Genomic DNA, 13946 nt, shown 5'->3' on the forward strand with positions numbered 1-13946 from the left:
ATCCCTCTCCCAGGACAGACAGACGTGCAATAGATGCCGTGTGGAAATTGAAAAGATAATACATTTGCAACATAGGTAGTCCAAATGTTTGGAAATGCATGTGTGTGCATGCATGGAGTTGAAAGCAGGAGGCGAAGGGGTGGAGGAGGGTTGCGCATTGACACCTGGAAGACAGCTGATAGAACAGGGGAGAGCATATATAGAGGGATTAACAGGTGCGATCGTTAGGCTTGTAAATGGAGGGGCGTGATAGGTTAGCTGAGGAGTGGCGCTCCCTGTCATTTAGATGCAGGGAGCAAGTATTGCCATGACGAGCAATACGGAGTGTTAGGTCTTCCTGTCTGAACTTGCGCTAAGCTTCATTTCAATCAGGAGAGACGTGATGTATGAGTACATGTTTATTTATCGGGACACATGATATGCGGGAATAGTGATTGACGTATTACAACAAGTAACTGTAATGATGTTTTGGCGACTAGGCCCCGGGTTTGCAGGATGATCATTCAGGAGGGAAAGAATCGCTCTGATGAACCCCCCGGGGTCTAGACACTGGTGGTGGTGATAGTAGTTCAGTCCGATCTGAAGGGAGAAGGTTTAGCTTGGCCCTGTATTTAGGAGACAGGAGGCGAAGGGGTGGAGGAGGGTTTGCGTTGACACCTGAAATGACAACTGACAGGAAGGGGAGAGCAGATTTAAAGAGGTTAGCAGGTGCGATGATTGGCTAGCCGGGGCGTAATGCCCCTGATCACTTATTGAAATAACGTGTGACACCCGATGCTGTTGTCTTCCTGATTGAACTTACACTGAGCTACATTTCAATCAGGAGAGACGTGATGTATGAGTACATGTTTATTTATCGGGACACATGATATGCGGGAATAGTGATTGACGTATTACAACAAGTAACTGTAATGATGTTTTGGCGACTAGGCCCCGGGTTTGCAGGATGATCATTCAGGAGGGAAAGAATCGCTCTGATGAACCCCCAAAAGAAGTGAAGTATGAAGTACGGAGCTGTGAGCAATCCTTACCTTGCGGCTGGCTGCGGAGATCTATGGATGAAAAGGAGATTAACATGGGGACATGATGAGCGCCGGAATCGCTTCCGGGCTGCGGGGTTAGTCATGTGCGGGACCACTGCCCGAAACCTGCACGCAGGTTTACCATGACGCAGACCCACTGGCCGCAACCTGCGCCCGCAGGGTTAAACCTAAGCGCGGACCCACTGGCCGCAACCTGCGCCCGCAGGGTTAAACCTAAGTGCGGACCTGTGTCCGCAACCTGCGCCCGCAGGGTTAAACCTAAGCGCGGACCTGTGTCCGCAACCTGCGCCCGCAGGGTTAAACCTAAGCGCGGACCTGTGTCCGCAACCTGCGCCCGCAGGGTTAAACCTAAGCGCGGACCTGTGTCCGCAACCTGCGCCCGCAGGGTTAAACCTAAGCGCGGACCTGTGTCCGCAACCTGCGCCCGCAGGGTTAAACCTAAGCGCGGACCTGTGTCCGCAACCTGCGCCCGCAGGGTTAAACCTAAGCGCGGACCTGTGTCCGCAACCTGCGCCCGCAGGGTTAAACCTAAGCGCGGACCTGTGTCCGCAACCTGCGCCCGCAGGGTTAAACCTAAGCGCGGACCTGTGTCCGCAACCTGCGCCCGCAGGGTTAAACCTAACCGCGGACCTGAGTCGGCAACTTGACTCGGACCCACGTTCGCGACCTGCACTTGCGGGATTAGCATACGCAGATCCGGAGTCATAGCCTGACAGATCCGGAACCGTAGACACGTATACATGCTGACATGTTACCACCACCAGTTATAGGTATATTTACCATCTTTTAGTGTTTGAGGGACCTTTGGATAGCCAGCACGGCACTGATGTCCGGGCGGATGTAGGATGTGAAGGCAGAGGAGGACCATCGTCCGAGTTGTTGCAGGGATGAGGATGAGACGCCTTGATTAGCAGCGGAGGTAGCTGCGCCTATCCTGAACGAATGCCCCGAGAATAATTGGGGCGATAAGCCGGATCTAATGAGAACTTGCTTAAGGTAATGATTGAACTGGTGTTGAGTTAAGGGAAAATCCCCTGAAATAAGAAATAGTGGTGAGAGAGGATTAATGGAAGGTCTAAGACGCAGGAATTTGATCATGGATCCATAAGGGCAGAACGGGGAATCGTTGCGAGCTGCGATGACGGAGCAAGCGCCTCCGCATTTTGAGTGTTTAATGTTTAAACTAAAATGGCTAGCGTGGAAGGATAGGTCGTTAAGGCAGACGTCTTGATTGGGATTGAATGATCGTGAAGCTGTGGTAAATTCGCCTGGTCTAAGAAAAGCATAAAATGCCAGCAGAAATACGGCGTCGAGTAGGGCGTCGATGTAGGGAGAAAATAATCCTTCTCTAAGTTTGGAGAGCATAAGGCGCAGAGTGGAGAGTGTAATGGGTCGTCTATGGTCTAACGCTGGGGGAAACGTTTTTAGAAGACCTCTAAGTATGAGTTTAACGGATAGGTTAGCAAGCAAGCTGGGGAAGCTGGGATCGAAGCAGCGAACGTTAAATTGTACTCCTGCTAAGAGGCCCCGGATGTATTGGGGTTTGAGGTGGCGATCAGTGGCGCAGTAGCACATGAAGGCGCACACGGTGGGGATGAGAACGGGTCTAAGTGAGATGCCTACGGAAACACAAAAGAACGCAAACGTTCTCCATGCAAAGTCGTACGTTCTGAGGGTGGAAGTGGCTAAGCCTTTCCTCATAAAATATCTGGCCGACTCTAGGTGCCTAGCTAAGGGGCTCTTGTTTAATGTAGAGAGAGGAGATGCAGAGGAGGAATCCCAACGGGTTGCGGGCTGGCTTCCGGGCAGAGGTTCCGGAAGGTCTGAAATTGAAAGCGAGAGAGGGAATCAGCCACTATATTGAGGTGGCCGGGGACGTGACGAGCTGAGATGAGGAAGTTGTGAGTGAGGGAGGACCACGTGATGCTTCTCATGAACGGCATGATGTCACTACAAGAGGAGCGACCTTTATTGATGATCCAGACCACTGACTGGTTGTCGCAGAGGACCGAGATGCGTTTCCGTAGCCAGAGGTGGCCCCACACGTGGCAGGCAACAGCAATCGGATAGATCTCGTGCAGGGCGGAGGATGAGGCATGATTGGGAAATGAGGGAGGCCACGGGCCCGCGAACCACTCTCCCTGAAAGAAACCCCCAAAACCCACGGATGGGGCAGCGTCCGTGAAAAACCTCATGGAATCAGAGGAGTACACGAGGTCGTCGTAAAAGAAGGTGATGCCATTCCAGTGGGCGAGCAGGAGAGACCAGAAGCATAGGTCTGAGCGGCAGCCTTCGTCTAGAAACACGCGGTCGTGGAGGTTTGTTACAGCCGACGCTGCGTCCAGGAGGCGGGAGATGAATGAGCGCCCCTGGGGGATGACGCGCATGGCAAAGTTGAGGTGCCCGAGGAGGGAGAGCAGCTGCTGTTTGGTGATGACTTGTTGCTCGCAATAGGATTTAGTGATGTCGCGTATGCGCTGCAGTTTGGCGATGGGGAGAGATGCTTTCATGTCTATAGTGTCGAGTGTGATGCCTAAAAACTCCAAGCTAGTGTCGGGTCCTATGGTTTTCTCTCCGGACAGGGGGACGCCTAGCTCCTGAAAGCAGCATTTGAGTTTCGCCAGGGAAGCGCCTGAGTTATCCCGAGGGGGATCTATGAGGAGAAAATCGTCCAGCAAGTGGAGAACGGAGGGAATCCTGACATTATTCAGCAGAATCCAGCAGAGAGCTTCGGAAAAGGAATTAAAAATACAGGGGCTACTTCTGCACCCGAAAGTCAAGCGAACTGCAAAGTAGAATTTAGCTTCCCACTTAATACCGAACATGTTCCACTGGGATGGATGGATGGGAATGATCTTGAATGCGTCAGTAATATCTGCCTTGGAGAGCCAGGCTCCTTGCCCCGCAAACTTAATTAGTTTGATTGCGTTATCGACTGAGGCATAATGAAGGGAGAATGGCTCTGGAGGAATAAGGCTGTTAATACTGCAAAACGGGCCGGAGCGGGGTGCGGACAGATCGAAAATCAGCCTTTTTTTCTCAGAGTATTTACTCGTGGCTATTCCTATTGGGCTTGTCCGGAACACTGAGAACGGGGGTGAGTGAAACGGACCGATAAGGTATCCTTTGTTGAGTTCTTTCTCGATAAGCTGGGAGACTATGGTGGGTTCTTTAAATGCTGATTGCAGATTTTTTGAAACAAGGGACACGGAGGGAGGAGAAATAACCCCGACCCTGAACCCTTGAGAGAGCCCTGACAGAAGATATTCTACGAACACGGGATCTGGGTGAGTAGAAAGCGCTGCTGCTAAATGTGGGATGTTGATGGGGGTGGAAAGGTGATGTTTCAGGAGTTTTTTCCCCCACGTGGTTTCTGCTGCGGGAACTTCACGTGCCCGCGCCTGGGGCAAACTGACTTCGGGTGAGCCTCCCTGCAGGTACTGCAGATATGGAGATAAGAACAATAAGCAAAGGTGCAGATATTTTCGTTGAACTTATAACAGATCCTGTCGTCTGCCCTAATCTGCGCCTCTTGCCTATTCTGCACCTGGTTTTTTTGTTTATTATTCCCCGACTGTGACGCAGGAAAAGCTCTGAACCCGGAGAAAGGCACTGATGGGCAGAAGGGGGAGGTGTGGCCCTGCGTCCCGCAGCTGATGCACGAAACAACTTGTTGCCCGCCAGTCGCCATCACGAGCAGCTCGGTGTCCAGCACGGACCAGTCCAGGCGAACGTTGCAGTGGGCTAAGTGAAGCGCTGCTTTGCTAGAAAAGCTCTTGTGATAGGAGTAGAACGTGGATTTCCCGAATTTGAGATAAAGATCGCCGATGAGGCCCAGATAAGCGTCTAACTCAACTCTTCTTTCCGGGTAAACGGAACACAGGACATCGCGGAAGATGTCGAAAGCAACCAGAAATTGTCCTATGTTGAGGTCTCTGAGGAGCCGAGGATCTGCGGACTTAAAAACGGCAGTGATGCTTCCTCCCGTGGCGATTGACTTGTCGCACTCCGGGGAAGGCAAGATGAGGGTGACTAAATTTATGTCTTTCCCTTCGAGGATTTTCGCTCTCAGCCGAGAGGAAATGTGAGCGCTCTGGGGAATATGAGGCCTACCTGAGTGAGGCGCTGGGAGTGCTGAAGCCAGGGAGTGAGGGGGAGCTATGATTTGTGGAGGGAAACCCCCGAGACCTGGCATAAATCCTGTTGGCAGCGAAGCGGGGACCGAGGCCCAGTTCGCAGAAGAGGTTGAAGCTCCGATGGGGCCTTTATCCATGGCCTGCAGGCGAGCGTCAATTAGCAGCATAGAGCTAGCCAACGATTGCAGGGAGTTTGCTATGCTATCCGTTAGTGGCTGATTACCGGGGCTCCCGGGCTGGGCGACGCTTGGGTGAGCCTGTGGAAAGGTGGACCTTTTAGATGGACCGGCTCTAGAGGGACTTGACTTTTTTTTCCTTTTCCCCCCGCGGCTCCGCCCGCGTCCTCGCTCCGGCCTCTCGGGGGTGATAGCTGGAGAGTTGGCTGGAGCTGCTGGGGCTGCTGCCCTGGGCTGATGGACCGCGCCGGAGACTTGGTCCGAGAGCTCCCTGAGCTGGGAGAGAGGGAGATCTGAGGCTGCAGAGATACCCTGCTGCCGTAAATGGGTGATTATGAAGTTTGCTTCTGCTGATTGTGAGCTGTCACGGGAAGCCAGGCGGGCGCTCATGCGCCGGAGGCTTGAGGAGTTCGAAGCTGCATCCGGAGGTACATCGGAGCCAGGATCGAGATCCTTCGAAAACGGTTCGTTCTCGGAAGAGTCTGTGTTAGACATTGTGGTTTGTTTTTCTTTCTTTTCTGAGTGTTTACGGAGGAGTATTCGTTTACTACCTTTTGCGTTGACACCTGAAATGACAACTGACAGGAAGGGGAGAGCAGATTTAAAGAGGTTAGCAGGTGCGATGATTGGCTAGCCGGGGCGTAATGCCCCTGATCACTTATTGAAATAACGTGTGACACCCGATGCTGTTGTCTTCCTGATTGAACTTACACTGAGCTACATTAGTTGCCTTCTCTTGGTGGTTTATTTACTTTTTGAGTCTGATGATGACCAACATGTTTGGATTATAGAAAACATTTACATCAGAGTTGAGTATTTGTTGTCGGACTTTAATAGACACAGGTTTCCTTATCCAGCCCTATAGTCCTTTACCGTTATTATTTTCAGTTATTATGCTCCAAATATCTGGAACAAACTACCAGAAACCTGCAGGTCCGCTGCAACTCTTACTACTTTTAAATGCAGGCTGAAGACTTTTCTTTTTGCTTTTAATTGAACTATTCATATCTTAAACTGCACTGTAACTTTTATTCATGTATTTTGTCTTTTAATGTTTATTTTATTATCTTTGCTTTTTAATGACTGATTTTAAATGCCATTTTCTTAATGTCTTTCATTTTTGTAAAGCACTTTGAATGTTGAAAGGTGCTATATAAATAAACTTGCCCAGCCAATGTAAACCCCAACCCTGACTAGACTTGCATTCAAAAATCGACTTAGCAATTAATTCATCATCAATTGTATTCACCTGTGCTTTCCCTACTTCAGTGTGTCAAAACATATTTCACGTCAAAAGGCCTAGAGTATTAGTGAAAAAACGTAGCTCCATTTTGAAATTATGTTTATAAGGTAATTTATATATTTTTTATATATTTCTATAGTTAAATCACAAGTGATGACTAGTGTGCTACCATTCAGCACATATGGATTTGTCTAAATGGCAATAACGAATAGTTACCATCAATTTGTCACTGAAGCCTGAACACATTCTCTGTCTGCAACTAGAAGACATTCGACTGTGATTAAGCGCACATTAGGATTGTGAGATTTTGTAAACAAATATTCTAAGTAGAATAAATACAGAACGCGCATAACAACAAGTATATCTTCACCTTAAAGTGATGCTGCCTGTAAAGGGAGTAAAATAAACAGCACTTGTGCAATAAAAACACAATGATACAAAGTCAAGTTATAATGTTCCCTAATGAGTAAACTGTGGAAATAAATCTGTGTGAGATTGAAGAGTTAGACTCTTTGTTCGCGCTGTGAGCAAGTGTTACATGAAATAATCAGCAACTAGTAGCGCAGTGTGTTGTTATTTCTCAGAGTGCTTTGATGAACCGAGGGAGCCCTGGTAATACTTTTAATACGAAGGATCATTGCTTTCTTTATCTTTGCTCCACGGAACAAGATAAGAATCGACGTGTTTCCATAAACTGAACAATAAGAGGTGTTGTCAGATAACTGAACCTCATGCTGTGAATAGACAGATGTTGTTATAAACAACTGACCCAGAGGATTATTCGAAATAAATAAGAAGCAGTACCCATCTCTAGAATTTGCAGAGCAGATGGCTTTTGTGAAATCTTACCAAATAGTGTACAATTGATCTGCCTCTCTTTAGGATTGCAAGATTCTATTATTGGGGGAGTCTTTTGCAATATGTTTGCTTTTCACCTCTCTTTGCCCCTGCTATAATTGCCCCCCATGCCCCAGCCGAGTCTCATTGTCAGCCAATCATTCACCGGATGCTAATGAGCAGCTTCCAGCTCTACTGTCCCTCAGATATCATGACCAAAGACTGATGTATCGATCAGCGAGATTGATCAGGGCATGGATGATACAGCAACATTACATGATTTATTCAAGTCCTAATATCTCACGTCAGGATTCCCTCTGGGACTTGGCTGTCGATGCCTCGGGAACTTTCATCATCCATCCAAGTATCAGACCTTCTTCACACACAACAGCTTCAGTTTCACCACAAGCAAGAGGCGGTGACAGTCTCCACTTTGCCGTAAGACCTCCTGTTTCAACAAATCCTGACAAAATGTTAAAGCTTTCTATATTCATTATGCTGAAGATAGATGACTATTTTTCCTTTCCCTTCTTCTAAATAGCCACATGATTTGCATTCTGTGGATAGGAAAGGTTTTAAGCAATCTTATAAGCATAACGGTTTTCCATTTCTCCAAAACAAGACAGTCTTGCCTCAAAATAACAGATTCATATTCAGCTGGGAAATCTCATTTGTGATGCATAGACGAATTCAGTACATGCGCGTGCTGTATTGATTCTACTTAAAAGATTTGTTTACAAAATCTCACAATCCTAATGTGCGCTTAATCACAGTCAAATGTCTTAGTTGCAGACAGAGAATTTGTTCAGGCTTCAGTGAGACGGTAAAGCAGCCTGTTCTGCACAGCTGATAGTAAATAGATTCAGGTTTACAAAAAAGAAAAAAAGACCATATCATGCCAAAGGCTCTTCAGTCAATTTAATGAGCAGCTGACACAAGAATAAACATTTTAGCCTGCGACCTTCATCAGTGCACCAGGATGCACCTTTTATTCCCGCTGCTAAATCATCTCCCTGGTACACACACACACACACACACACACACACACACACACACACACACACACACACACACACACACACACACACACACACACACACACACACACACACACACACACACACACACACACACACACACACACACACACACACACACACACACACACACGCACACGCACACTGCAGCAAACACACTTTATACACACCATAGAATTACATCAACACTGCTGTTACAAATTCAACTATAATTAAAGAATGTCCCAGGATGGGTTCCTTTATGAAACCTATCATTTTAAACGACTATTACAATTATTCCAGGTAAAGTTCAGTTTGATTGTTATTGAAAGCACTAATCAGCTTTGAAACATTTGTGTCTTATTTGATATCCAAGACACATGATTTAGAATGAAAGAAACAATTTAGTCAAATAACGAGAAATACTTATTTTGGAGGTTTTGTTTCTTTACTCTTGACCATGTTGACCTTCCTAATGTGAGTTGCCCAACTTTATGGATGTACAATCCTAAAATGCTGGAGTACCCCATTAATTTCATATACCATGCGCTTCAAAAACAAATAATACATTTGCAGTCTAAGGCATCATTGATTTGTTTTGTCTTAATGTTATTGTATTGAGTAACGGTCATGATTTAACCCTGTTTCATGACTATTTGACAAACCTAATGCTAACCTGGCCATGTGTAAACTATCGTTATCTTCCTTAGAATAAGGATAGTATTTTTTCCAACCATTTAATTTATGTAATCTTGTTTATATTTCAACTTGTATTATTATTATTACTACTACATAGAATCACCTCAGTATTTTCCATCTAAGATAGCCTTTGTGTTTCTCTCACAGAACATGTTGTTCCCTAACATTACCTATTTATGCCATTGTGTATAAAATGTCAGTGCCCTAATGAACAGGAAGTCTCCCGGTGGCTAGGGGAGAGTTTGTTCAGGCTTCAGCGGGCCGGTGGTGCAGGCTGTTAGCCGCAGCTGGCAGGGGAGCGCTCCTTGTTGTTTTTGGGGGGCTTGAGGGCAGGTGAGCTTCTGTCAGAGCAGAGGATGGGTCAGGCCCGTGATGCGTGTGGCATGTTGTTGGTACAGCTGATGAGGAAGGGAAGAGGGTCAGCGGCACCTCCCAGGCTTCCCATCCCCCCCCCCCATCCCATCTGTCCTGCACTGACAAGCTGTGAGCAGAATAACAAGTCAGCAACTGTCCAGTAATGAGGTCCCCACTCAGCATCAAGATATCAGATGCTAACAGGTAGATTATGATAATAGTGTAACCTCATCACTCCCTGTAATCACATGCTTCTCTACAAAACCCTCTAAACAATAATTACAATACACTTTTGCATTCTGAATGCAAAGACATCATATCCATTGTACTACTCTTATGGCAGTCACAACTGTTCTGGGGAGAAATGATCATCATATGGACAAACGAATTTGAGCCATGTAGCTTCAGACTCAGGAGTGAGCATGTGAATCGATCAGGCTAGGCGAAAGCTCAGCAAAGCTCTCAGCTTTAGTATAGGTCAAGTTCAGCAGTCCACGTTTCACATTATTGAGACTTTTTTTTATTTTTTTTTACAGTGGAATGACACCACTGCTTTTCCTCTGCATTAAGTGCAGAGAGCTGGGGATGGAGCGGTGAGGTTATATCCCTGCACCAAGACCATGAGCAGGAGGAAACAGCCTTCCAACAACTCCAAGACTCATTTTGTACCATTCATGGGTTTGTGTCTGCAACTACCGTTCTGATTGCCAGATGTGGTCGGTTGGTTATTTTTCACAATAAAAGTATAAAATAAATGTGGTGGAGTAAAAGTACACGATTTACCTATAATAATGGAATTGAAGTACAAAGTAAAAAGTGTAAATACTCAAATAAAGTACAAGTACCTCATAATTGTACTTAAGTACAGTACTTGATTGTATTTGTTTTGCATTTCCATCATCACATTAGTCTATAATGATTTGTTACATAACATATTTATTTTACATAAAATAAAGCAATGTTTATTCTGTTTTCAATTTGTGTAGTTTTTCCCTTAAAAATAACATAAATAACCAATTAAAATACTGTTAAAGTACTGGATCGATAAGCAGTATCGGTAAGAGTAGTAGTACCGTTAAAATCCTAAAGATACCCATCCCTAGTCAGAGGTGCTAATAGTAGAGCTTTGTTTCTGTTGCTATTGCAAATGGTTTGCAAGCTAATAACAACGTCACTCCAGGTCTACACTTAGTGCTCCTTAATAGTTACACATTGTTTTCTCTCCCCACCTCACAACATGACCTCTCAAAGAGTTATTTTTTTCATTAAGAGGCTGTAAGGAATGTGTTATTTATAATAAACTACGTATATTGTAGATGTTTCACATGAATGGATTTTTTGTTCAGAAAAGCTTCAACTGGTGACATTTAGCTTTGTTCCACTTGCTTATAGGAAAAAGGACATTTATTTCATATTTCATGCAGGATCAGTTTTGAGAACTAAAAGGTGCACTCAGGAGCAGGCAGCAAAGTCTCGCCTCAGCTACCTGCTCTGCTGCTCTGACCTTCAGCTGTGATGGCAGATCCTCACTTTTTGAAGTGAATTATTGGGCGGCCTTTTTTAACAGCCAACTTTTAGAAATTCGCTTCTTAGATCAATAATTTCACATGTACAGTACTTAATTTTGTTGTTCTTGTAGAAATGTAATTGCAAGGTGTTCTGTAGAAAATATTGACATTCATCAGGCAACAGGAACAAGACACATTGATGCCAAATGTAACCCTCTGCATGTTCTTGCACATATTTCAGGTCTCTGGAGAAGTTATGGCATATGCCCAGTTTATCTACCTCTAGCAGAGACACAGGGCTCACGTTCAGTCTTTACTTTTTTTCTCTGTTTTTGAATACAAATATTGAGGGTGTGTATGAGTAATATTATACATTGCCGCATGAAGCAGCGTGCTGTGTGTGGACTTGAAGAGAAGTGGTCCTCAGGGCAATGAAAAATAATTTCACTGAACTCTGCTCTTTGCGCTCATGTGCAAAGCATGGCAATTCCTCAGTCCACTGCACAAGCTTCCCATATTTTTCTGTTCCCTTTGGGCAGTGTGTCCTTACATACACAGACAAATGAGTACCCATATGGGCCATCAAAAGATAGTGCAACCTTTAATAATGAGAGCACTTTTGGCAGTGGAACCTCTGACTTTCATCTGCTATTATAACATGCTAGCAGAATTTGTGCTCGCCAAGCCTGAACCAAGCTACTGGACCACACCATGTCCAGACTCAGCATTAATGCAAGCTGATATGATCCCTAGCAAGCTACACCAGTCCTTTCAGCATTGTCATAGTGATTAAAGCTTCTGTAAAAAGGGTTCTGAATGTGTAATAAAGTGGTGAGGGAAAGCCTCAACATTCCCTCCTGTAGTTTAACAGTAGAATTAGGCTAATCCCAAAAACACAAATGTACACATTTAGATTGCAGGGGCTTGCATTGGGCTGCACAATATGTGTGTGCCAAAAAACAATAATGACCTGCTTCTCATGCAAAGATGGATGATTAAGTATTCTATAGCTCTGACCTAGCCAAATCTAAACAACACCACTATAGTTAAGTTAACACAGCAAAAAGAGGTCTAAATCCTCACATGTTCATTTAGTTTTTCTCTCTAGTCAGTGTTTTTCTTCTCCTTCTACTCTTTTTATTTTTCTTCTTCTTCTTCATCGTTTTCTTCTTATTTGAAGGTATAGAATAGATCATATGTAGTTTGAACAAGCACTTTAATCATTATGTCTCTCCATGTGTTGAGCCATGTCAGGTGCCATTGTTTAATATAAACAACTTTTAGGTTTGCATATGTGCAAATGTTTTTCACTTTAAATATTTTCCTCAATTATTAAAACCCCTAGTTGGTAGCCAGTTATATTTCATCACTTTTGCTTGCCAAAAAAAGGGTCATTGTGTTTCAAAGATAACTATGATTACAAAATAATATGTTCAGTCTTATACTTACACTGTAAATGGTCTTTTATCTTCATAACACTACATTCATAATTAGATATGCTCTTGGCTTATGTACAAAGTAAACACTGTGTCATCCACATGACCTGGATAGAAAGCTATGATGTTCACTAACCATCTGCACTCAGGGGAACACAGCCAAGCAGCGCTGAACAACAATGAAACCACTTTGTGGCATTCATGGTCACATATATTGCCAACAAATGAAATGTTAATTTGTTTTAAACATTTCTTATTCATTTATAATATAGGAAATGCACTCAGTTTGCCACACACTACTTACACTTACCGTAGTATATATAAATAGATAGATCGACTTAACACTACACTATACTAATAGACATTAAAGCGGACCTATAGTCCCTTCATGTAGGTAGTGGAATGATTTCAGCAATGTACAGTGAAGCCAGCCCTCCAGATTGTTCTGTAACTACAGCTAAAGGGAGGACTATAAACAAAGCAGCAGGGATGTCTAGCGGGCGATCTGTTACGTGTTAGTGGTGAAAGCAGGAGAAGCTGCAGTTGGCAGCTGCATGTGAAATGTTGGGGTCTGTGTTCTCTTTGTAATGAAAACACGAAATAAGCATGGGGAAAATGCAAATAGTTTCACAAATGAAAGCCCCAGGAATAAGTTCTTGAATCCACGATTGAGTTGGCATTATTGCACTTCCTGTTCCCTCGTCTGGAAGTTAATATTCATTATAAGGGATGGAATTGAACAGAAAATTGCCTTTTTGGCGACAAACCAGTACGATGCTAACTTTTGGGTTAGTCTTAAAAAGATGTCATTCCTGCATCACACTGTAACACATTGGACGTGGCCATTACTTGTCATCCTGTCATTATACATGCTCCTTTGAAATGTGACTGACAGGTCTGCATTGAGACTGGCTGTCATCAGCTGCTTAGTGAAGTCTGATCTTTGTTCTGGTTTTGCTCCAGATATAACCATCGAGCGGTGAGCTCAGTGGGATTGTGTTGGCGGGCTCTTCCATTTATGTCATAAAGATCCCTTTGCATGTGCAGCACTCTTATATATGCACTATTGGTGTATATACAGTACATGTATTGTAAATAAGACTTGTTGTGTTAATTGTAGCTCTAGCAACTGAGGCTAAGACACTTCACAACATGTTAAAAGCCTCCAGTAAACAAAGCTCTTCCCAAAGCAGGTACATGCAAGCAAAGCAATAGAATATATTTAGGTGAAACCATTACATTCATTTTCATAGAAGGAGAAGTTGAATGTGAAAAAGGGCACTGTTTTAATATGGGCTTTCAACCCCAAAGTCCTTTAACATGCAAAAGCTGGATAGTTATCAAATGCAGATCCAGAAGAAGAGGAAGGGAACAATAAACGGCTTTATAAACAAAGACATTATTATCACCCAATTAGCCTTCAGTACATTTTCTCATTAGAGAGCAACGGGTCAATCAAAAGTTACCTCTCAGTACGCTGAGCTCTCTTATGTTAGCT

The 13946-nt window shown here is 44.5% G+C and overlaps 1 protein-coding gene across 3 annotated transcripts; it reads right to left on the reverse strand.

Moving 5' to 3' along the window:
• Window positions 1-402: 402 nt before the first annotated feature.
• On the reverse strand, window positions 403-4558 carry LOC117466355 (uncharacterized). 3 transcript variants are annotated; one of them, XM_071207049.1, is made up of 3 exons: window positions 1629-4516; window positions 908-1179; window positions 403-669 (listed from the first exon to the last, which is right to left on the reverse strand). In XM_071207049.1, the coding sequence occupies exon 1, from the start codon at window positions 3866-3868 to the stop codon at window positions 2789-2791; it is 1080 nt and encodes a 359-aa protein (XP_071063150.1). In that variant the 5' UTR covers window positions 3869-4516; the 3' UTR covers window positions 403-669; window positions 908-1179; window positions 1629-2788. The 3 variants fall into 3 exon arrangements, with proteins under 3 accessions (XP_071063150.1, XP_071063151.1, XP_033965454.2); XM_071207050.1 differs by having other exon boundaries at window positions 403-1179; window positions 1629-4558; XM_034109563.2 differs by having other exon boundaries at window positions 403-1052; window positions 1824-4516.
• Window positions 4559-13946: the final 9388 nt, after the last annotated feature.

This window comes from Pseudochaenichthys georgianus, chromosome 21 (assembly GCF_902827115.2).
Source record: "Pseudochaenichthys georgianus chromosome 21, fPseGeo1.2, whole genome shotgun sequence".
Classification (NCBI taxonomy): domain Eukaryota; kingdom Metazoa; phylum Chordata; class Actinopteri; order Perciformes; family Channichthyidae; genus Pseudochaenichthys; species Pseudochaenichthys georgianus.

Excerpts from the sequence above, each read along its gene's own strand:
- LOC117466355 (XM_071207050.1), bottom strand. The coding sequence starts at position 3,868 with ATGTTCGGTATTAAGTGGGAAGCTAAATTCTACTTTGCAGTTCGCTTG.